This window comes from Narcine bancroftii, chromosome 4, assembly GCF_036971445.1.
Source record: "Narcine bancroftii isolate sNarBan1 chromosome 4, sNarBan1.hap1, whole genome shotgun sequence".
NCBI classification, from domain to species: Eukaryota; Metazoa; Chordata; class Chondrichthyes; order Torpediniformes; family Narcinidae; genus Narcine; species Narcine bancroftii.
The window spans coordinates 190,572,139-190,597,847 of record NC_091472.1 but is presented as its reverse complement, the minus strand read 5'-3'; the positions used below and the strand labels follow the sequence as shown (position 1 = coordinate 190,597,847).

General features: G+C 41.8%; 1 protein-coding gene and 1 long non-coding RNA gene across 2 annotated transcripts; one reads left to right on the top strand and one right to left on the bottom strand.

The window, feature by feature from the left end:
- Positions 1 to 207: 207 nt before the first annotated feature.
- On the bottom strand, positions 208 to 7,429 carry LOC138761369 (uncharacterized). The gene is made up of 3 exons (XR_011356277.1): positions 7,324 to 7,429; positions 3,591 to 3,673; positions 208 to 406 (listed from the first exon to the last, which is right to left on the bottom strand). It is a non-coding gene; the product is annotated as an uncharacterized lncRNA (long non-coding RNA).
- Positions 6,928 to 25,709, top strand: ppp1cc (protein phosphatase 1, catalytic subunit, gamma isozyme). Its single transcript, XM_069933351.1, has 7 exons — positions 6,928 to 7,094; positions 13,326 to 13,457; positions 14,617 to 14,847; positions 19,544 to 19,648; positions 22,460 to 22,683; positions 23,306 to 23,440; positions 24,162 to 25,709. Exons 1-7 carry the CDS (start codon positions 7,040 to 7,042, stop codon positions 24,249 to 24,251), a joined length of 972 nt encoding a protein of 323 aa, XP_069789452.1. The 5' UTR covers positions 6,928 to 7,039; the 3' UTR covers positions 24,252 to 25,709.

Below are 25,709 nucleotides of genomic sequence, written 5' to 3'. Positions count from 1 at the left end.
ATCCAGATGTTTTCTTTCCTCTTTTTCTTTTTTTTCCTTCTTTTTCTATTGGGTTGTTGGGGAGAAATTTTAAATCACTATGTATTCATTTTAATTATTTCAAATAATAAATTTATGTAAAAGTTTTTAATAAACATGTGAAATGAAATAAAATTTTCCAAAAAACAAAGTAAGGAAGTTATGGTAAACTTTTACAGTACACTGGTTAATTCTAGCTGGAGTGTTATGGCCAAAGTTATGTACCATACTTTGCAATAACTTTGCCTAAGGTTAAGAAAGGGTGTAAGAATGTTAATATTTTTGAAATGAAAGTCCAAAGGTGGCACAGTTCAGATATATGCATTAAACCAGTGGCTGTATTCATAAAGATCTTCAGCTTCTCTCTTCAACAAGCTGAGGTACTCATCTGGTTCAAGAAAACAGATGTAAAATATGAAAGTCTGCAGACACCATGGTTGAAGTAAAAACACCATGCTGGAGAAACTCAGGTGGTCAAACAATGTATTGTTACAGGCCCAGAGGACTCCAAAACCCAGCAGCAATAGAAATTCACCAAGACAAATGGTTACTTAAACAAAAGTTGTTTTTATTTTTTAATTTGCTTTAAACATAAAAACAGGATCTTATTACTTATTAACTTATTACTATCGACTTAACTTAACCCCCTTCTAATTCTAAGCGCACGTGTATAAGTTCAGAAAAGTTCTTTGGTTAACAGTCCAATCTCCTCCAAGTTCACCGGTAACAAGCAATTCTTATATGTGCACAGAATTTAACACTTATGAATTTTCACCAAACTCTGGTGCTTAAAGGTTCAAAAGAATAATTCATTTACACCTGCTTTTGAAATTCTTTAGCAAAGCAGTCTCATTGTTTTATTGTCTTTGCAAAGGATCTTGGTGTCTGCATGTCTGGCTTACCATTCAGGAAGGTTCTTGTTGGTTTCAGAGAGAGATTTGTTGCTCATTGGACACACACAAACTGATTCCCTCTGATCAGCCACTTCAGTGTTGTGCTGAAGAAACTTGCCCCATCAGGGTTTTCCAAATGATAACTTCTTCTTCTGCAGGTCACCACAGAGTTACTTTTGTTTCCCTTATTTCAGGTGAAACGCTCCAACCAATCATTTCTTCTTGTATGGACCACAAAGGTTTTCAACAGGCTGAACTCAGAATTCATGACCCAGCTTCAAAATAGGGTTTAAACAAGCTGCCAGCTTGTTGTTGCAGCCTCCAAAAGCCACTGCAGAAATGAGTTCTCTCTCTCTGCTTGCAAAACCACATGACCTTCTTAGAATAGCAAACTGCAACCAGATAGATTGCGGCACCGAACCCTATCCTCTCAGCAGGTTCAAAACAATAATTCATTTACACCTGCTTTTGAAATTCTTTAGCAAAGTAGTCTCATTGTTTTATTGTCTTTGCAAAGGATCTTGGTGTCTGCATATCTGGCTTTAGCCAAGCTCTTGCATTTTAAATGAGATCTGTTTTGTGAAGTGTTTGTGTGAAGTGACCGACACTCTAAACTCCCACAATCTATCTCCTTTAAATATATATCTATATAAATATAAAATATAAGATATCCGTCACAGTACTTTATGTAACAAAGATAAAGATACATAACCAACTTTTCAGGCTGGAGCCCTTCATTAAGGTATGGAAAATGTTGGCAAGCACCCAAATGAAATGGTAGGGGGAGGAGCATGGTCCCAAAGAGAGGGCACTCCAGCAAGCAGAGGGAGGAGGGATGGCTCTGTGAATGGAGAGGAAAGGGGGTGGAGAACTGAAGGGAAGAAGGGAAAGGGAAGGGAGGGAGAAGAGAGTAGGCTAACAGAAGTTGATGTTAATGCCATCAGGTTAAAGAGTGCCCAGTCAGAAAATCATGTTGTTCCTCCAATTTACGGGTGGTCTTGATGGGATAGTACACCAGGCCATGAAGAGACATGAGCATGGGAGTAGGGCGTGGAAATGAAATAGTTGGCCACTGGGAGATCTTTGTCACTGATGCAGACAGAGCAAAGGTGCTCAGCAAAGTGATCTCTCAGTCCGCGCCCAGTCTCTCCAATGTAGAGAAAAGTCACAAAGGGAGCATCAGATGCAGTAGATAACTCCTGCAGATACACAAGTGAAGTGTGGCTTCATTTGAAATGTCTGAGGCTCCAAATGGTGGTGTGGGCGCACATGTGGCACTTCCTGCGGCCAAAGGGGAAGGTGGTGGGGGGGGGGGCAATTGGTGGGGGGGGGTGATTGGTGGGGGGGGTGATTGGTGGGGGGGAATGAGTGAATGAGGGAGTTGTGGAAGGAACAGTCCTATGGAAGGTGGAGAGGGAGGAGATGGGAAAAATGTGTCTGGTGGTGGGGTCCTGTTGTAGGTGGCAGAAATTAGAGAGGATAATATGTTGGTTGCAGAGAATGGTGGGGTGGAAGGTGAGGACAAGTTGAGTCTGAGGGCAGAGGGGGTTAGGGCAGATGAGTGGAAAATGGAGGAGATGCGGATAAGGTGGTGGTAGTGGATGGGAAACCACTTTTGTGAAGAAGGTGAACACTTCAGATGATCTGGACTGGAAGACCTCATCTTGGGAAAAACTGTGGTGGAGACAGAGAGATTGCAAGAAGGAATAAAGTCTTTGCAGGTGACTGGATGTGCCGAAGTGTAGTCAAGGGTTTGTAAACTAAGTTGGTGGAAAGTTGTGTTCGAAGATGGACACAGAGATCAAGAAAGTTGACGAGCTCATCGTAGGTACATTGAGGCATCCCTGATATAGTCGTCAATATAGCGGTGGAAGAGTTGAGGGGCCTTACCTGTGAAGACTTGCAGCATGGATTACTCCACAAAGTGCACAAACAGGCAGGCATATCTGGGACCCATGCAGGTACCCATGGGTACTCCTTTGATTTGGAGAAAGTGGGATGAGTCCACAGAGAAGTTAGTGAGAAAAGGTTCTGCCTAGCAGAGGAGGGTGGTCATGGAGGGTGACTGGTGAGGTCCCTTGTCAAGAAAGGAATGAAAGGCTTTGAAACTTTCTGTATGGAGGACGGAGGTGTAAAGGGACTGGACGTCATTAATGAAAATGAGGCAGTCAAGTTCAGGGAATTGGAAGTCATGGAAAAGAAGGAGGGGATGTGAGATATCATGAATGTAGGTGGGAGGGATTGGACCAAGGGAGAAAAGATAGTCGAGTTAAGACGATACTAGTTCAGTGGTGCAAGAGCAGGTGGAAACAGTGGATCTACCCAGATAATTGTGTTTGTGTATCTTGGGTAAAAGGTAAAACTGGGCATTGCGGGTTGGGAAACAATGAGATTGGAGGTTGTGGGAGGGAGGTGACCAGCGGTGATGAAGTTGGAGGTGGTGTTGGAGATGGTGGCTTGGTGTTCCTTGGTTGGTCCTGTGGAAGGGGTAAATAGGAGGTGTTTGAGAGTGGTCACCTGGCCTCAGCAAGGTAGAGGTCAGTGCACCAGACCACAACAGCACCACTTCTTGTCTGCAGGTGACACTATCATCCTGATGCCAAAGAAGAGTATCGGCCAGTAGTTCTGACATCCACCATCATGAAGTGCTTTGGGAGGATAGATATGGTCTCCACCTACCATACCCTCTTGTCCCACTCCAATTATACAGCTGAAACAGGTCCACAGCAGATGCCATCTCTCCACACTCAGCCTTGGAACACCTAGACAATAAGGACACCTACGTCAGACTACTATTTATCATCTACAACTCTGCTTTCAACAGAATAGTTTTAAACAAACTTATCCCCCTCCCCCTCTCTGCAAGTGGATCCATGACTTTCCATCAATGAGTATTGGGTGACAGCACCTCCTCCACCATCATCCTCAATACCAGGTACCACAAAGATTTATACTCAGTCCTCTGCTATACTCCCTGTATATCCACACTTTTTTCTTTGGCTTGGCTTCGCGGACGAAGATTTATGGAGGGGGTAAAAGTCCACGTCAGCTGCAGGCTCGTTTGTGGCTGACAAGTCCGATGCGGGACAGGCAGACACGGTTGCAGCGGCTGCAGGGGAAAATTGGTTGGTTGGGGTTGGGTGTTGGGTTTTTCCTCCTTTGCCTTTTGTCAGTGAGATGGGCTCTGCGGTCTTCTTCAAAGGAGGTTGCTGCCCGCCAAACTGTGAGGCGCCAAGATGCACGGTTTGAGGCGATATCAGCCCACTGGCGGTGGTCAATGTGGCAGGCACCAAGAGATTTCTTTAGGCAGTCCTTGTACCTTTTCTTTGGTGCACCTCTGTCACGGTGGCCAGTGGAGAGCTCGCCATATAACACGATCTTGGGAAGGCGATGGTCCTCCATTCTGGAGACGTGACCCATCCAGAGCAGCTGGATCTTCAGCAGCGTGGACTCGATGCTGTCGACCTCTGCCATCTCGAGTACTTCGACGTTAGGGATGAAAGCGCTCCAATGGATGTTGAGGATGGAGTGGAGACAACGCTGGTGGAAGCGTTCTAGGAGCCGTAGGTGATGCCGGTAGAGGACCCATGATTCGGAACCGAACAGGAGTGTGGGTATGACAACGACTCTGTATACGCTTATCTTTGTGAGGTTTTTCAGTTGGTTGTTTTTCCAGACTCTTTTGTGTAGTCTTCCAAAGGCACTATTTGCCTTGGCGAGTCTGTTGTCTATCTCATTGTCGATCCTTGCATCTGATGAAATGGTCCAGCCGAGATAGGTAAACTGGTTGACCGTTTTGAGTTTTGTGTGCCCAATGGAGATGTGGGGGGGCTGGTAGTCATGGTGGGGAGCTGGCTGATGGAGGACCTCAGTTTTCTTCAGGCTGACTTCCAGGCCAAACATTTTGGCAGTTTCCACAAAGCAGGACGTCAAGCGCTGAAGAGCTGGCTCTGATTGGGCAACTAAAGCGGCATCGTCTGCAAAGAGTAGTTCACGGACAAGTTTCTCTTGTGTCTTGGTGTGAGCTTGCAGGCGCCTCAGATTGAAGAGACTGCCATCCGTGCGGTACCGGATGTAAACAGCGTCTTCATTGTTGGGGTCTTTCATGGCTTGGTTCAGCATCATGCTGAAGAAGATTGAAAAGAGGGTTGGTGCCAGAACACAGCCTTGCTTCACGCCATTGTTAATGGAGAAGGGTTCAGAGAGCTCATTGCTGTATCTGACCCGACCTTGTTGGTTTTCGTGCAGTTGGATAATCATGTTGAGGAACTTTGGGGGACATCCGATGCGCTCTAGTATTTGCCAAAGCCCTTTCCTGCTCACGGTGTCGAAGGCTTTGGTGAGGTCAACAAAGGTGATGTAGAGTCCTTTGTTTTGTTCTCTGCACTTTTCCACTATTGTGTGGCCAAACACAGGGCTAACTCCAGCTACAAATGAGCTGATGACATCATATGCAGGATGTTAGATGATGACAAACAAAGAACAGAAGAGAGATAAAGGAACTTGTGGCTTGGTGTCAGGACAGTAATCTCTCCCTCAATGTCAGGAAAACCAAAGAATTGGTTACCAGAGGATGGGTGAAGTTCACTTCCCAGTTTGTGTAAATGATGCAGCAGTAAAAATAGTAGACACCTATGGTGATACAAATGTGTGCATATGTGACTGTCAGTGGGTAGCTGGCCTGTCCCTCACTGGAGACTTGCTCCCTGGAATAAAGGTTGAGCTTCCTCTCCCTGTCCTCAGTCAAGCACTTGGAATCAGGCCAGCTACAAGTCTAAAGTGTAATAAAGCCTATCGTTCCTCACTCTACAGCTTTGGTATCATTGATAGAGCGTTTCAGATATCTTCAGTGACTTGTTTGCATCACTTGAAAGGACTGTTTGGGGGTCTAAATAGTTTTAAGGAAAGAGGGGCAAGTGCAAGTATAGCTCTTATTGCACAGCTGTTAATAGCAGCAGAGGGGAAGTCACATTTTCTGAAGAAGGAAGGGAACTCTGGAAGCCTGATCCTGGGAGCAGATGCAGCAGAGTTGGAGGAATTGAAAGGAATAGAATTCTTACAGGAGACAGGACGGGACGAAGTGTGGTCAAGGTAAATGTAGGAGTTAGTGAGTTTATAAAAGATGCCTGTACATGATTGGTCTCCCTGAATGGAGACAGGTTGTAAAAGGTGCAGGATGGACTGAGTGAATCTGAGTGTAGAGCTCGTCGAAAGAATCAAAGACTTGTTCATCCAATCCAAGACTTTTATTAGCAAAAGACAGGAACTCTTCACAGGTGGCCGACCAGTCCGGAATGATCCGACCTGGCTAGGGACACAACCCTTTAAGGCCCAGACAGTAGGCGTGGCTAAGCTCTCAGCCAATCGCTGTAAGCACAGTCGAGATATAGTAACTATATACATTGGTGATAGATCTGTACTATCACACTGAGATTGGGTGGAAGTTGGCAGTAAAATGGATAAGGTTCATGAGCTTATTGTGGGTGCAGGAGCCAACACCAATGTAGTTGTCAATGTAATGGAAAATGTGTTGAGGAACCTTGGTGTGTAGGCCTGCAGCATGGAGGAATTTCAGGTATCTAACAAAAGGACAGCATATCCTGGCCACATGCATTACTCATGGCTACACCTTTGAATTGGGGAGTGAGATGAGCTAAAGGAGAAGTTGGTGAGGGCAGTGGTGGAGGGAGCTGCTTAGGTCTTTGAGGCCTTCTTTATGGGGGAAGTGCATGTCGTCCATACAGAAACAGGGAGAAACTTCAATGGCACATGCAGCAGATGGCCCCAACACAGCAACAGCACCAAGTCCCGAGCTAAGCCCTTGACAGGCTCGAAACGTTGACCGACCCTTGCTCTCCACCGACGCTGCCCGGTCCGCCGAAACGCTCCCAGCGCGTCTTTGCGCTGGGGGCGAGGACAGAGCACGTGCGCGCGCACGTCGAAAGCGGTAAAACGGCGGACCGGGGGGACGACGTCATGAGGCGAATAACTCGTTCGCGGCGGCGCCTGGGTATCCTTCCGCAGAGCGGTGACGCCATTTTCTTGTGGGGTTTTTTTTTAAAAAGGGGGCAAAGAAAGCTCGGGAGGAGCAGGGAAGGAACGGCGAGAGGGAGTGCGACCCTGAGACTATGGCCGACATCGACAAACTCAACATTGACAGCATCATTCAGAGGTTGTTAGAAGGTGAGGGTAGCGGACATCAGCGCGGGAAGGAAGGGGGATAGGGCGCGCCTGTCGCACAACCGGCCGCCGCTTCACTGGGTCACCGGGGATGGGTGGCGGTCTGAGGGAAGTTGGGGGAGGGGGGAGCGGCTGGGGTCCGGCAGGACCGGGTGGGCACCCCGTCTGGTATTTGACTCCCCCCTTTCTCCGGCTCCTCGCCCACCAGGCCTCGGGGCTCCGGCTCACTCACTGTGGCAATCGGCCTCAGGGTAACATCCGCCTCCTTTCCCCCGCCCCCCGATCGGGCCGCCGTGTGGTTGTGTACGGACACCGAGGCCCTGCTCCCCGATCAATGTAACCGGATGCGGGATCCATTTTAGCGCTGGGGATGTTGAGTAACGTGGGTGGGGGGGGGGGGGGTAGGAGAGAGGGGAGGGGGGGGGGTGGGTTGCTGGTGGGATCAAGGCTGAAACTGCGGCCGAAATGGCGGAGTTCTTTGCCCTGGTGGTTCGCGTGAATGTTTTATCCATACAAAAGCAAATCAATGCCTTGCCTAGTTGTGTGTTAATTGCATTAGAAAGGAACCCCTTTAGAGGACCACTAACTTTTTTTTGGGTAACGAGAAGTACAGGAAGGTGGTGGTTTGTTACCTGAGGCGCTGGCATCTTGTATGTTTGGAAGATCATTGTTTCTCCTCTTCCCTGTCCCGCCAAATGTAGGATTTACTTGGTGTCTCAGATAAAACCTATCTAACTTGCGATGGGATTTCTTGTCGAATAACCAAATAACTATCAGCATTTATTTTCTCCTGTCCTAAAGTGTGATCGAGGCAGTATAATTAGATGACATTTAAAACTTTTAGTTTGAGAAATGGGATACTCAATTGCCCCTCATCTTAAAGGGTTTAAAAAATTTAACTGAATATTCATTTCCTATACAAAAAAAAATCATTTTAAGAAATCTTTTCTGAATACATTCTTGAAAAGGTCTGTGAATCCTGATGAAGATAATGTGGGGCCCTCCTCTTCCACCCTGTCCCTGGAAATGTAGGACAGCAATCTAACTCATCGATTGCATTGGAAAACATTACCTAAATTGTGCTTGATTTGTTTAAAGGGTAACCAAATAACCAAGGTGCTTATGATGATCTTTGGGGAAAACCTAATCAGTGCTGGATATTTGGAAAGTCACTCTTGTAAGATATGAGATTCTAGTAGAAGACATTCACTGGTTTTTTTTTGGGAAAAGCTTTCCCAGTTAGTTCTTAACACCTACATCAAAATGAAAAATGAGAAAGTGTTGGTCGAAATAACTATATCAACTGCGCAGTTGGAAATAGTCATTTTTTTGATGGCTTTTCTTGCTCAGCAGCTTTAGCACAGCCTGCTTGTTGCTGACATGATATTTTGCTCAGAAAGTTATCTGCACTGATGAATTTATTGCAAGTTGAATGCTTTTGGTCATCCTAAGCATACGGAAACATAGAGGTATTTCTGCAAAGCCTTGAGACCTGCAGCAAGTTTAAGCATTTCTTTTAAAGAGTGGTGACTAATACTTGGTAACTTTTAATGTACAAACCATCTCAAGGTACTAGAACAAATGGATGCTGAACCTGGAATGAAATTGGAAGGGATTGTTGAAGGTTTTCTTTCATGAAAGAAGTGAGGTTAAGGAGGGAATTTTGGATTAGGATTTAGATGATTTAAGCCAAGTAGCTAGTGAATGGAGCTTCCTATCCTATGTAGAGTTTTTTTGGGGGTGGAACAGTAGACTGACCTTTTTTACATAAAAATGGCATTTTTGGGTATTGGGTATGTAACAAGCAACAGTTGGACTATTTATATTTATTAGAGTTTGTTTTCTTTTTCATTTTTTAGTATAATCATTACCAATTGTTCAGCCAATGAACCTTTTATCAAAGTAGTCATATTTCTTTCGAGTTACGATCAGAAATTTGCTTTCTAGAATTTAAATACAAAAGGGCTTGAATGGAGGTGATGACTTTTATTTTGGATGAGGTATTTGTGATCTCTCCCCTTACAGTATTTGGGTCAGATATTTGTTGAATCATATAATGAAGTTTGTGCTTGGGGCAAGGTTTATTGTTATTTGGGCAGAGTTGGGGGCAATACTCTTTGCTTAATCCTGGCCCATGGTACGTTGATTTAACAGAGCACCCTGTACCCTTTAGTGATGCACCCACAACTTACTGCTAAGAAGCTGCTTGTGAGGGCTGTTGTTTAATCATCAAAATAACTACAGAAGCTGGAAATCCAAATTAATAAACAAGAGAAGCCTAGAAGGCCAATTGAACCTTGAAAATTCTTGGAAAGCTGTCATAAGTTGCAAGTACTGTATATATCTAATCCTTTATCACTGGGTTTAAATCTATCAATACCTTCACCAGAAGGGCTAAAGGCCAGAATTATTCAAGACAAAGATAAGCAATAAATACTTGCCTTACCAGTATAGACCAAATTCCCCAAAAATGAAAGAAGAATGTTCATGGGCTTTTCCTTGTTTAATAACCACTCGGATGCCCCCCAAAGTTCCTCAACATGGTTATCCAACTGCACGAAAACCAACAAGGTCGGGTCAGATACAGCAATGAGCTCTCTGAACCCTTCTCCATTAACAGTGGGGTGAAGCAAGGCTGCGTTCTCGCACCAACCCTCTTCAATCTTCTTCAGCATGATGCTGAAACAAGACATGAAAGACCTCAACAATGAAGACGCTGTTTACATCCGGTACCGCACGGATGGCAGTCTCTTCAATCTGAGGCGCCTGCAAGCTCACACCAAGACACAAGAGCAACTTGTCCGTGAACTACTCTTTGCAGACGATGCCGCTTTAGTTGCCCATTCAGAGCCAGCTGTTCAGCGCTTGACATTCTGTTTTGCGGAAACTGCCAAAATGTTTGGCCTGGAAGTCAGCCTGAAGAAAACTGAGGTCCTCCATCAGCCAGCTCCCCACCATGACTACCAGCCCCCCCACATCTCCATCGGGCACACAAAACTCAAAACAGTCAACCAGTTTACCTCTCTCGGCTGGACCATTTCATCCGATGCAAGGATCGACAACAAGATGGACAACAGACTCGCCAAGACAAATAGCGCCTTTGGAAGACTACACAAAAGAGTCTGGAAAAACAACCAACAGAAAAACCTCACAAAGATTAGCGTATACAGAGCCGTTGTCATACCCACACTCCTGTTCGGCTCCGAATCATGGGTCCTCTACCGGCATCACCTACGGCTCCTAGAACGCTTCCACCAGCGTTGTCTCCGCTCCATCCTCAACGTTCATTGGAGCGACTTCATCCATAACATCGAAGTACTCGAGATGGCAGAGGCCGACAGCATTGAATCCACGCTGCTGAAGATCCAACTGCGCTGGGAAGGTCACGTCTCCAGAATGGAGGACCATCGCCTTCCCAAGATCATGTTCTATGGCGAGCTCTCCACTGGCTACCGTGACAGAGGTGCACCAAAGAAGAGGTACAAGGACTGCCTAAAGAAATCTCTTGGTGCCTGCCCCATTGACCACCGCCAGTGGGCTGATCTCGCCTCCAACCATGCATGTTGGCGCCTCACAGTTCGGCGGGCAGCAACCTCCTTTGAAGAAGACCGCAGAGCCCACCTCACTGACAAAAGACAAAGGAGGAAAAACCCAACACCCAACCCCAACCAACCAATTTTCCCCTGCAACTGCTGCAACAGTGTCTGCCTGTCCCTCATCGGACTTATCAGCCACAAACGAGCCTGCAGCTGACGTGGACTTTACCCCTCCATAAATCTTCGTTCGCGAAGCCAAGCCAAAGAAAGAAGAACCACCTTCTATCTGCAATCCATTCGACTTGGTAACTCTAACAAAGAGTGTGTGGTTTCTCGGCGTGATCATTTTCTTCACTCCACATTGTTTCTGTAATACATGCGTAGTTGGAGGGTTTGGGTTCGTGTACGTTTATTGGTTCTTCCATCTGCTGCAGATCCATTTTGGCGACTGTCTGTCAGGATTTAGTCAGCTCCTCTGTGCTGGTGTTGCCTTTGGTGATTGACTTGATGTCTCTACCACTCCCCAACATTCTAACATTCCCCAAAATGAATAACTGCGAGCCCTTAAAACTGTACCTTCTCACTCCCAATCTTTGAAAGATCATTGTATTAGTCTTGCTCTCTGCTAAAGAATCAACATCCCAATCCTGACTTCTGGATTACAGCTTGTTCTCTGTTCATTTACTCTTTAAATGTGACAAGGATATCAAGTAATGAGTTGGAGGCACCCACTCCCTATATGTCCTTGTAAACTTCATTTATTCTTGGGTGCTGCCATAGATGGTTGTTTTGGTTCCAAAGTGACAGTGGTATTTGCATGAAAACTTCTAGTTGCATGTTAATATGATTATTAATGAGTGACACTACAGTAGCAGAGCAACTGGGGCTTAATTCTGATCTCTGGTCTTGTATTGTCCCTGGTATGGAGGGTGATTTGGATTCCTTCTTCATCCCAAATGTGTGGTTTGCTAGGTTAGTTGCTTACTGTAAATTATCCCTCATGGGATGTGCTGGGAGAATAAGGGGGGGTGTTATTTGGCCTAAGAGGCTAAGTTATAAAACAATAAGCAGGGAATTAAGTTTCTATAGAAACCACATGGTCGCTTCCTGATGTCATAGATGAATTGAAAGTATGTCAAGCTTTCACAAACTTCAACCTAAAATTCAAGGTTCTTGTATTGTCATGTAATAAAACATGTAATATTAAACAAAATTATATTTGGCCTGGCATAAGGCAGATGAGGATTCACTGGTGCAGAAATTGCCCAGTTCCCCTTGTAGTTAGAGAAAGAGAAACAAAAGAGAATCCTTTGAGTCACTGTGTCAGCAGAATCACCTCCAGCACTCCCATAGCCTCTGCAGTCCAAGCCATCAGTTACCTAAGCTCCAGATCCAAACCTCCGTCACGATCAGGAAGCCTTCAGCAGCTGATGCCCCTTGGGAGCCCTTCCTGCCCTCTGCACCCTCTCTTATTCCAGTTCTGATACCTGGTACCCCTTCAGCTAATCTCCCAACAGTCTGCATCCTGCATGGTTTCCTCTCCTTGATCCTTCACTGGTTCACTACTGTGGTCACTGTCCCATAGTGTCTTCTTTTCTGCTTCTCCTCAAATGGTGGGGAGAGAGATGGGTGGCCTCACTGTTCTGGTGTACTCTGCCAGTCCCCAGAGTCTGTAACCCCTCAAGGCTGTTGCTGAACACTGCTGCCATCTTGGGCCAAGACCCCATGGTTACTTTAACTCAACGAATGTAAACTAATCTGTCGTTGGGTGAATTGCATGAGGTCGTAATTACCTGTTGGGTGAATTGCATGAGGTCGTAATTACCTGCTTTTAAATGCTGCAAGTTCAACTGCATCTTGCATGTTTGAAGCAAAACAACAAAATCTGCAGATGTGATTGTAGAAAATACATAAAATTGCTGGAGAAACTCAGCAGGTCCCGGCAAACAACATTTTGTACCTGAACCCTTTGTCGTTGTGTGCAAAAAGGTAGGAGAAGGTCGGAAGTGGGGGGAGTGGGGGGAAGGAACAGCATAGGCCAAGAGCCAATAGGCTATAGGTGAGCATAATAGGGCAGGAGAGAAAAGAGGAGACCACCCGCAAATTGGAGGAAAATCACCTTTTATTCTGTCTGGGCACCCTCCAACCAGACAGCATTACCATCAACTTTCCTGATTTCATTTAGGCCTCCCACCCCTGATCCCATCTCTCTCTTTTTCGATCCCTCTGTCTGTCTCCTTCCAGCTCTGCATTTCCTTGCATGTTTGAATTTGTATATTTAGATTGATTTTATAAATTTCTTTCAATTTGTTTCTCATTTCATTAAGTCAAACATTGATTAGGAGAATTTTGCTGACTGTAGCAGAAGGCATTTTTAATTTGCTTAACTTGCAAAATTTGCATAAGAAATTGTAGAACAAACAAAATCCACAATATTTTTAAAGTGTCCAAAGTAAATTCACTTCAATCCTTCTAATGGTTGAAATCAATGAAATATTGGTTTTCTGTGGGAATGAGTACTATTCTGCAGTTGCCTACCCATAGGTGAAGCACGTATTGTTAGATTGCTGCTAATATTTTTCTAATATTTTTAGAAACTCATTTTATCTTTGTTTATGTGATGGGGACAGTAACCTAGCAGCTATCCAAACTATAGAAATTATATATTTAACTGAGTCCCTTTTCTTTCACATTCTAGTCAGAGGTTCAAAACCTGGAAAAAATGTGCAGCTTCAGGAGAATGAGATCAGAGGTTTGTGCCTCAAATCGCGTGAAATCTTCCTCAGTCAACCAATTCTCCTAGAACTTGAGGCTCCCTTAAAAATATGTGGTAAGAAGCTTTGTTTTTTTTTCTCTTGGTATTAACATTTTTCTTAATCTATGCTGAAAAGGTCTGAACTCCAAATATCCAAAATGGATGGGACTAGACCTATTTCAGATGATTGAATTTTTTGGATAACTGATAATTTTTTTGTAAAAACAGCTCAGAAGCAACAGCAAATCACTTGTATCAATGTTTAAACAACAAAAAGGGAAGCCTTTTTAAGCATTTTTAAAAAAATGTTTAATGCTCATCAAAGTTGCTTGTTCAGTAGAGTGCTTTGATTAAAATTTGGTTTATTTTTAGTTGAGGGAATTGCATACAACATTTAAAAATAAAATGCACATTAGCTTGTCCGATTGAACAACAAATTGAATCTTTTGAATGTGGTGAGAGGTTTCAACAAATGTTATTGTTTCACCTTTTTGGGCATGGGTAGTTGCCTCAATTATTCCACCAGATGCACCAGGAATTGAAATAAGCCTATTGTGATTCTACCTCTTATGCTGTATGTGGCTTTCTGGTGACCTGTATCACAGAGTGCATAGGAATTTTATTTGTTTCATTCTCAGTAACTGGGCTGATCAGTACATTGCATTTCTTTGCAGGTGTCTGGAATAAAACGTGGGTGATCTGGCAGTTTTTGCATCGGCTTTATTGCAGCTATAGACACATGACAGACAGCAGATGCAGGAATCTGGAGCAAAAAAAATCTATCTACTGCAGGGTCTCAATGGGTCAAAGATCATCATTTCATTAGCCTTGACGAAGGATTCCGACCTGAAACGTCGGCCATTCTTTCTCCCACTGATGCTCATTGTTTCAATACAATTTTTTTTTTGCTGCAAACCTTTGGCAATTCAAACCAGAATGCACGTGCAAGAAACAGTAGCTTGATTACTGTAGTTAATTATGTCATCCCATTGGGTGGTTTGAGCTTATTAGATTACTTTTAATAGACTGCTTTTGAAGGAAGTTATTAGCAAGTCCAAATACTAACTCTTTTCCCCTTCTCTTCCCCCCCCCCCCCCCCACTTCTTCCCCTTCAGCCTTCCTCCCCCACCAATCTTGTGGGTCATCCTATTTTCTAATCAAATGGTCTATCTATTCCATAGTTTACTGATGGTGACTTTGTAGATATTTCTAATTTTTTTTCCCTCTTTTTCAGGTGATATTCATGGCCAATATTATGATTTGCTTCGATTGTTTGAATATGGTGGCTTCCCGCCAGAGAGCAACTACCTGTTTCTGGGTGATTATGTGGATAGAGGAAAGCAGTCGTTGGAAACTATTTGTCTTTTGTTGGCTTACAAGATTAAATATCCGGAGAATTTTTTCCTTCTGCGTGGAAATCATGAATGTGCCAGTATAAACAGAATTTATGGATTTTATGATGAATGTAAGAAAACCTTTTCTGTTTTAAGTTTGGGAAAGAACTTTCAATTGTACTTATTTCTTGGAATGCTGCAAAGCCCTTCATAAACTTACCTGGTTTTGTAGCCTTGGATCTCAGCATTAGATATGGGGATAGTGCCGGAGGATTGGCGCATTGCGCATGTGGTTCCGTTATTTAAAAAGGGTTCAAGGAGGAAGTCTGGCAACTATCGGCCTGTAAGTTTGACGTCTGTGGTAGGTAAATTAATGGAGAAAATTCTTAGAGATAGTACTTATAAACATCTGGATAGACGGGGTCTGATCAGGAGCACTCAACATGGATTTGTGGGAGGAAGGTCATGTTTGACCAATCTGATTGAATTTTTTGAAGAGGTGACTAGGAATGTGGATGAGGGTAGTGCAGTGGATGTTGTCTATATGGACTTCAGTAAGGCCTTCGATAAGGTACCACATGGAAGGTTAGTTAGGAAGGTGCAGTCTTTAGGTATAAATTTTAAGATAGTCAAATGGATTGAACATTGGCTGAAAGGGAGAGGTCAGAGAGTGGTAGTGGATAATTGTCTGTCAGGTTGGAGGCCGGTGACCAGTGGTGTGCCTCAAGGATCTGTATTGGGCCCATTGTTGTTCGTTATATACATTAATGATCTAGATGATGGGGTGGTGAATTGGATTAGTAAATATGCAGACGATACTAAGATAGGTGGAATAGTGGATAATGAAGGTTTTCAGGGATTGCAGAGGGATTTGGGCTGCTTGGAGGGGTGGGCTGAAGAATGGCAGATGGAATTTAATGCTGATAAATGTGAGGTGCTTCATTTTGGTAAGAAGAATCAGAATAGGACATACGTGGTAAAAGGGAGAGCATTGAGGAATACAGAAGAGCAGAAAGATTTAGGAGTAACGGTACATCGTTCCCTGAAGGTAGAAACTCACGTGAATAGGGTGGTGAAGAAGGCTTTTAGTATGCTGGCCTTTATCAATCATTGCATGGAATATAGGAGTTGGGAGGTGATGTTGAGATTGTATAAGTCGTTGGTGCGGCCTAATTTGGAGTTCTGTGTGCAGTTCTGGTCGCCTAATTATAGGAAGGATATAAACAGAGTGGAGAGAGTGCAGAGAAGGTTTTCCAGAATGTTACCTAGGTTTAAGCATCTAGAGTATAGGGAGAGATTGGACAGATTAGGTCTTTATTCTTTGGAGCGTAGAAGGTTGAGAGGGGATTTGATAGAAGTATTTAAGATTATGAAAGGGATAGACAGAGTGGATGTGGATAGACTATTTCCGTTAAGAGGAGGAAAGATTAAAACAAGAGGACATGAGTTAAGAATTAAGGGGCAGAGGTTTAGAGGTAACATGAGGGGGAACTTCTTTACTCAGAGAGTGGTAGCCGTGTGGAATGATCTTCCGGGAGAAATAGTGACGGCGGAGTCCATTGTATTATTTAAGAAAAGGTTGGACAGGTATATGGATGAGAAGAAGATGGAGGGTTATGGGCATTGTGCAGGGAGGTGGGACTAGAAAGGGGTGTTTGGTTCGGTGCGGACTAGAAGGGCCTAATGGCCTGTTTCCGTGCTGTAATTGTTATGTTATGTTAATGCCTGGGTGCTGAAGTGAATACTCTCTTTTTACTATAACATAACATAACAATTACAGCACGGAAACCCTTCTAGTCCGCACCAAACCAAACACCCCTTTCTAGTCCCACCTCCCTGCACAATACCCATAACCCTCCATCTTCTTCTCATCCATATACCTGTCCAACCTTTTCTTAAATAATACAATTGACTCCGCCGCCACTATTTCTCCCGGAAGCTCATTCCACACGGCTACCACTCTCTGAGTAAAGAAGTTCCCCCTCATGTTACCTCTAAACCTCTGCCCCTTGATTCTTAACTCATGTCCTCTTGTTTTAATCTTTCCTCCTCTTAACGGAAATAGTCTATCCACATCCACTCTGTCTATCCCTTTCATAATCTTAAATACTTCTATCAAATCCCCTCATCAATCATAAATGAAATTGCTGCCCTTCTAGTTACTTTTGTTACCTTCTCCACACTATTGGATACCATTGTTCAGTCAAAGGTGAATACTGATTGGTCGGTCACAGATGTTGGTCGAAAACCTTCTGACTCTTATTGTACTACTATTATTATGTTTGGTTGGATGCATTGAAGATGAAGGTTCCACTGCTTCCCAGATTTCATTCGAGCTGCTAAATGCTCAGCATTTTGCCAGTGTAGTGAAGTCCTGATTAGATAATACTTCACGCCGAGTTCAAAGAAATTCCATTTTGTTATCACATAACTTTTTAAATTTCCAAATTAGTGCTAAATGTGGCCATAACATGCAAAACAACACATTCTAATTTTTCATTCCTTTGTTGTTTCCATTATGATATTTTGATTGAATATAAAATATCTGTTTTATTTGGGATTGATGACCAAATTTCCATGATAGTTTCCATCTGCCCAATACAATGAGAATTCAAAGGTTTTTTGAGCATTAGGGTTTGGTCTCCAATTTTTTTTGAGCAAATGATGTCTGGGGTCTGAATACAAGAATCTTGCTATGTGACCAATGTGCTTTGAGTTTCTTGTGTTCTAAACTTTTTAAATATTTTTATTGAGATTAACATAAAATTGCATACAAAATTTTAAGGAAAACGTTACAAGTCAACACATATACATATAGAAAAATGGACAGAACTACATCAGCAGTTCCTTAATCCACTTGATAAGCAAGTTATTGAATTAATTTATGGTAACCATGTTGAAACCTACATTTGCCAAATTAATCCAAATAAAAATTGATAAAAATACAAACAAAAAATGCTAAAAAAAATTAATTTAATCTACCCTTCCCTCTAATCAAGGTAACCTTTGTAAAAGAAATGAGAAATTGTAGATCGGATAATGACCATCAGATAGAGAATCTCCAGAACATTCAAAATTCTTCCAATAATGATAGTATTCCATGAATGGGCCCCACATCTTTACAAATTGAAACTTTCTATCTTTAATGTGTATCTAATTTTCTCCAACCTTAATTAGGACATTACATCATGTAACCACTGTTTATGGGTAGGTGAAGGGTTATCTTTCCATTTCAATAAAATTATTCATCTGGCTATCAGCTTGGTAAAGTCTAAAACTTTCTCCTGAGGTGCAGATAGAAGTATATCTGGCTCACATGAAAAGCCAAACAAAGCAATTATCAGACCTGGTTCTACTTTGATCTTAAAAATCATTGATAAAGTTTAGAAAATCTTTCCAAATCTCTTCAAATTTGGGCACTTCCAAAACATGGATCAGTGAAGCTTCAAAAATTTTACACCTCACATAGTGGATCAATATCTGCTTTAAAAATTAGATAATTTAAGTTTAGACATGTGTGTTCTATGTATCACCTTAAATTGTAAAAAGTAGTACCTTGCACAAAATTAATCAAGCTGAGAGAGTACCAATCTTCATCTGAAAATGTTATGTTCAAATCTTGTACCCAATCGTCCTTAATCCCAGCCATTGAGGCTGATCTTAAATCCAATGTATTATTATAAATATATAATATTAATCCACTGTTTGGGGGGGGGGGGGGAGACAAGTTTTTTAAAAATGAATCAGGAATATTAGTATTTGAGATTCAAGGAAACTCAAACTTGGTCTGAACAAAATGTCTAACTTGTAAATATCATTTTTTAAATGTCTGTTAGAAAGGTTACATTTGACTGATGATTGTTCAAAAGGAGCAAAGTTATCTCGACTAAAAAGATCCTTATAACTTTGGATACATAATTTATACCATTCCTTGAAACCTATGTTCAACAGAGACATCTGAAAAAGATGATTATAATGGGACTAGCCAGAGAAAAACTTCTAAACACTGAAACACAATCTTCTAGGTGTTGGAAAATGTACCATCAATTTCCCTCTCATCAAAAAAAAAGCAGGTAGTCAAATTAAAGTTGAGAATACAAGAAATACTCATCAGGTCAGTCAGTTGCTATGGAGAAAAGTTGACTCTTTAGAGCTAGCCAGTTCTGATTTTAAATTACTTAGCTGGAATTCTGATTTTAGTGAGGCCTACAGGCAACAATATACCAAATTGGAAACTGAAATGCTGTTCCTCAAGTATTTTTTGAACTTGAGGTCAACTATGCAGGGGTAATTCAACAAATTAAAATGACTGACAACTGCATGCTTGCGTGCTGAACTGATTTCTGGAAAGTGGCCACTCTTGTTTTAGTCTCTTCAGTATAGCTGAAAGTGCACTAAGTTGGTAGAGGTAAATTTGAATTATTATTTCACATGGTATTTGGGTCTCTGCGTGGTTGTTTGAGAAAAGAGGACATTTTGCGTCTTCATCCTTTTATTTCAAATTTCCAGACAAACCTTTACCCCTCTCAGTCAGCACATGCACCACATGCTTTTTCTTGGTCTCTATCAGACACTTTTTCTCTCCTTTCCTTGTCAACTTAAACATAGTTAATTTTTATCATCAGTTCAAATGAAGGGCGTTTAATCCAAACCATTTAAAAAAAAAAAAAAAAATTCTATTCATGCTTGCTGCTCACTGAATATTTCGAGCCATTTTTTGTGCTGCTTTCCCTGCCTCAGTTAGCATTTTTATTAGCAAATTATCAAAATGCAAACAATCTTTTAAAAATAACACCCAGAATTTAATTATTCCTGTTCCTATCTTAGGTAAAAGGAGGTACAACATTAAATTATGGAAGACCTTTACAGATTGTTTCAACTGCTTACCAATAGCTGCCATTGTGGATGAAAAGATATTTTGTTGCCATGGAGGTATGTATAAATTGATGCACTGATATTCTTGCTTTTTGCAACTACGTAGGTAGTTACAAGAAACAGTAAGCCAAGCCAGAACAATAAGTGCAAGGAAAAAAACTTTAAATATTGCAGTCTGATCCTTTGGTGGTCCTTGCGTAGATTATGAACATTAGGGCCGTATGGGGAAATTTGAGAGCCTGGTGGCTGTTGTGGGGGGGGGTTGGGATTGTTTGTGAGCTTAATGGTGCTGAATTTCAAGCTTTTCTGAACCTTCTGCCAAAAGATAGCAGAGACCAGGACTATGGGGAATCTTTATGATGTTGGTTGCCTTAAGCAGCATCTCACGTGGGTGTCTTCAATGGATAGGAAGATGGTCCCAGTGATGGATTGGCAAGGCTTGCCCCTTTCTGCAGCTTTCTGCATTCCTAGTCGCTTGAGTTTCCAAACCAGGCCACAATGCAACTTGTCAATATACTTTTCACAGTTCAGCTGTAGAAGTTCGATTATCATGTTCAACATGCCAAGCCACCTTGGAACTCTTAGAAAATAAAGACATCAATGTTTTGTCTTCACGGTTTCCTCGATGTGCTAGCTCCAGGAGAGGTCCTCTGCTGTATGTGGATTCATGAATCCATGGTGAAGGTACTGTTCAAGTTCTCCCCTTTCTGCCACCATCTTGTCAATGAAGGTGGATGTGTGGTTCCTCTGCCAGCCCATTCCTAAATTCTCCATTAGGCTTCTTGGTCTTGCTGACATCAGGAGCAAGATTATTATTTTGGGTCCACACAGCCAGGAGATAATCCTGAATCATCATTACCCGATCCTTCTGGATCGGAACTGCTGATGTAGTTCTGTCCACTTTTCTATATGTATATGTGTTGACTTGTAACGTTTTCCTTAGTTGGCCAAACCACTATGGTGTAATCAGTGAATTTATGAATTGTTGAAGCCATACTTTTTTTTTTTTACGCAATCGTATGTGTAGAGGAAATGGAGCAAAACAGTTCGTCCACATCCTTGTGTTGCCCCTCTGATGATCAGGGAGGATGAGGTAATGTTGCTAATACACTGATCAACAAGGTCCAGTTGCAAAGAGAACAGTTCCAGATCCCTGTGTATATTTTTCGTTTTGCTGCTATGATGGTGCTAAACTATATTCAATGAACAATAGTTTGATGCGAGTGTTCTTTGATCCAGATGATTTAACCAGAGTGGTGGGCCAACAAGATGGCATCTGTTGCTTACCTGTGATGATGATGATGATGGCTGAACAAGTCCTACTTGAGACTTGATATGCTCCATAACCAACCTCAAAGCACTTCATTACTGTAGCATGAGTGAAAGCAACCAATAGTAATTGAGGCAGATTACCTTGCTTTTGGGCACCATTATGATGCATGCCCTTTTGAAGCAGGTGGGGCTCTCAGATCGTAGTAGCAAGAGGTTGAAAGTATCTGCAAAAAGTTGTCAGTTGGCACAAGTTTCTAAAAACATGGCCATATGGATAGTCTGGGATGGCTGCTTTCCTCTTGAAAGTGCTTTTCATGCCAACTTCAGTGATTGGCTTTTCTGAGTCACTGGAGAATCATGATAATGCATCATTGCTTTCCCTTTTGAAGTGAGCTTGAGGCATTGACCTTGTATCTGATGGCATGCAAGCCCTCCAGAGTGATCTGAATGCCAAAGATTTGGTCTCTGCTGTAGTCCTTTAATGTGGTCCAGTCTACCAACTACAGACAGTCACAGAGTGACTTCTGTCCCCCTTTCAGTTTCTGTCTGTACCCAGAAAGAAGCACCACAGCCAGGTGGCCCAGTTTTCAAAAGTGAAGGTGTGGAATGAAGCATAGGCATTCTTGATGATAATGCAGCTGTGATTTGAAAGTGGTCAATTCCCTGGTGTTGAAGGATATGTGCTGGTGGTAGTTTGAGAGTACCTTCTTTAAGCTGGCCTGATTGAAGTCCCCAGTGATGACTGAGAAGGCATCTAGATACACCATATGATATTTATTGATCGCAATGTGTAGATCCTCTAGGGCTGGCTTAACGTCTGCCTGTGGAAGGATGTAGACTGCAATCTGCTCAATGGAGATAAATTCCCTCTGGAAATAGAAGGGTCGTACTTCAACTCTAGATATTGCAGATGAGGGGAGCAGCCGTAGGACAAAATCGCAACATCTAAGCATCCTCAAGAGTTGACCACGAAGCAGACACCACCGCCTCTTCCTTTATCCTTTTGGCTGAAAGCCAAATTCCAAAGAGTTGGGGGTAAGCCATGTTTCTGAAACAGTACACAGCCATCCTTTGCATCCCTCTGATACAGAAGTCTTTCCCTTGGGTCGTCCGTTTTATTTTCCTGAGACTACATTGGCCAAAAGGGTGCTTTGGTTGGTATGGGGGGTGGGGGGGGGAGTGGGGTGGTGGTGGAATGCTAGTGCAGATTCATGTGTTTCAGTCTGTGCACCACATTTTTGGGCACAAAAAGCACCTGGTGCTTCCAGGTGTTAGATTTGCTGACCTTGCATTATGGTGGGTCAAGATCACCAATTCATTTAAAAGGTTTAAAATCTTGTTATTTTCAGTGATGTAATTACTAATCTTGTTTGTTGGGGAGTGTGATTCTCGTTCATTTATTTCAATGGGAGATCATAAGATTTCCTGTAATTTTTTTTTGAAAATAATTTATATGGATTTGTAAATGCATGATTTTGGATGTTCCATATCAGGACTGAACTCTATTTAAAATTCTATATTTGTGTGATATTGGTGTGGAATGGTGGTGGAAATGTGCAAGTATTAATCAACTTGACATTTTGTGGTTTCAATCAGGTTTGTCTCCCGATCTTCAGTCCATGGAACAAATCCGACGAATCATGCGACCCACTGATGTACCTGACCAAGGACTTCTGTGTGATCTCTTGTGGTCTGATCCAGACAAAGATGTGTTGGGATGGGGTGAAAATGATCGAGGTGTCTCATTTACATTTGGGGCTGAAGTCGTTGCCAAGTTTCTTCATAAACATGACCTGGATCTGATCTGTAGAGCCCACCAGGTATGGCATGGAGATTTTGTATTGAGAGTCTGAAATAACTTTGAGGTCAAATAATGAAGCCAAATTACCACCATCTGATTTCAAATGTCTTGCTGAAAACTCGCTCAAAAGCAGAAATACATTTCATAAAGGAGTTGTTTTTAAAAAAAAAATGAACTGTTGAAAACTTAATTTCATAGGCATGGCCTCATGACCGGCTTTTCATTAACCCCAGTTGTTCAGTCTCTTCTTGCTTTTACTTTAAAACACCATCAGATTTCGTATTATTTTGACACTGTTCCTCTAGCTACAATTTTGTAATATGACGACATCACTTCCCTTTAATTTGCATCACTTGATCAAGTTCGTATATTTTAAGTTGCCCAAGTTTGTTGTCTAGCCAACGGTCAATATTTTGCATTGAACATTCCTGCTGGTTTCTAGTTATTACATTGAACATTTGGTTCACCTTTAATGTGAACATTTAAAACTTCAATGTAAATGGTTATGTGTTATCATGGACTTTTGATGCAGCTTAACATATCCAATAATTTGAAATGTGAATTTAACGTTCAGTTTTTATGAAGCAAATAGAGTTGATATGTGAAGACTTGTGTTCAATTTGTTTCCTTTGCTACAACAGGTTGTAGAAGACGGGTATGAGTTTTTTGCTAAGAGGCAATTGGTGACTTTGTTCTCTGCACCCAATTATTGCGGGGAGTTTGATAATGCAGGTGCTATGATGAGTGTAGATGAAACCTTGATGTGCTCTTTTCAGGTGAGATTATCTTCAAGTGTAACTTGGTTGATTTTCTGTATTGGTGCTGCAACTTTTAATTTCAGTTCAGTTAACTATGTGATAAGCCACACTACTAAAGTTCGTTACAAGAGGAAATTAAAAATAAAATTGGCTTGAATCTAGGCATTTCGTTTAGTTCAAACCTGAGCTTTTTGAATTATTTGCCATTGCTCAAACTCCCTGACCTTTTGAAGAGTTGTGCACCTGATGGTGAAGGGATTTGTACAAGCTTGGGATTTGTGTTTGTATCTCAATCTTGCACTTCAGCATTCATAAGAACATTACAGAATTTGGAACTAAACACTTGAGTATCTGCAAGTTTCAATTGGCAGTAAACATTTAACTAAAAAAACTTGAATTTGCAGAATTGCTGTAAAAAAGCAAATTCAGTTGAAATATTTTGCTTGTCTTGGTGTGATGGCAAAATTACCATAGAAATATTGAACCGTATTGGTGCCAAGATCCCTCAACTAGACATTTCAGCAGATTCAAATTTTGGGATGGAGGCAAGGTAAATATTTTAATATATTCATGTCCATTATACAAAATGTTAAGAACAGCCTCATTTGTCAAAACCTTAGAATTATATTTATTGCTTAAGGTGAAAGGCAGAGTTGCACTTGTTGACTTTTGCCTTAATTTTACTATAGTAAGTACGTTAGAAGATTAAATGAAATATTTGCTTTAAATGCTTTTTTAGATTTTGAAACCAGCAGAGAAAAAGAAACCTAATACAAGCCGGCCAGTAACACCACCAAGGAGCATGATCACAAAACAAGCCAAGAAATAAAATCAGGAAATTCTGGCATTGCCTAGTCAGACGTGTACTATATCTAAAACAGTTTGTCTCCATTTTTTAACTTTTTTTTGGTGTAAAGTGTACCTGTCAGCCTGGGTTAGATTGCTACTTGTCGATTTGTAGTTTATCTGCTGTGATGTATTGAACCATGTTTGCTGCTGCTCAACAACAAACATGACTCTGCCCCTGAGATGGAAGATTATTAAAAGTACAGTAGCTCTCTAACCTGCATCAGCGCTCCTATTTGTTAGCATTATCTGCTAGCAGTAGTGTGCTTGACTATTCCACAACAGGCTTCAACATGGGGAGGGGAGGGGAGGGTGGGAGTGTTGTTAATGGTAGGGGATAAATGAGGTTAGTAGTTGACAGAAATTTGACATTTTTGGTACAATTCACAGAAGTGTTGTAAATGCAATGTGACAGTTAAGTTTTTTTTTCCTTTTTTAAAACCCAAAGAGGTGCTTGTGAGCTGGTAATTTACTTTTTTGGGGGGAAAACACAGTCAGTGCAGGAAGTGGGGTATACTGTTTATAAAACCTCAAGTTATAGTTCAAAATTTTGTACTTAATGTTTTTTATTTAGAGGAATGCGACTGCTTTTTTTTCAAGTCTGTCATATAAACAACCATCTTGTATAGATGATTAGAAGGATCTGCCTCTCCACTCTGCCAGCATCACTGAAAATAACATTTGATTAAGCACACTTCCTGTACTGTATTTTAGATGAAATAAAGCCATTATTTTACATTTGGCATTTTGATTTGTCAAATATTAGATTCTTTGTGTTTGTAATGGCTAACATGAGTTAGTTAACTTCTGGCAAAGATGGTGGAGAACAGATCAAGAAATGTCTAGCATAGAAGATTAATGAACTTTTATTTGTTATTCACTCATTCCTAAAATGGGATAGGGAAGTTTCCCTATTCCACCATGCCATTATCATCCCTGGCCTTGAAGCCAAGCAAGCAATTCTTGAGGATCTGTATCATTAAATAATTGGCCACTTAGGCTAAAACAGTCGGTGTGCTCAATGTTTCAACTTCCCTCTGGAGTTTTCACCATGTTTTTGTGGTTTAGAGCATGTAGTTCTAAACTTAGGTCACTAACCTAAAGTGGACATAGTGGCCCTTCCATCTGATCAAAATTTCTAAGTAAAACAGTACCACTCTATTTCAAAACTTGTGGCTCTAATCACTTAATAATTGTAAAAAAACAAAATCGTAGTAAACAATGTCATTGCAACATTCCGGACAGAACTGGTAGAGCCATGAAGGGGTTCTGCTTTCCTTCAATACCATGCTAGGGAAAGTCAAAATTGAGCAAATCCACTTGAGCCTAATGGTTTAAATGTGGCAGTCGCAGATCCCAGGGCATCTATTTGTATGCCTGTCAACTAATTTAATTTCCTGAGAAGATCAAAAATGGAAAAAAAATAAAACCTTTTTACAAA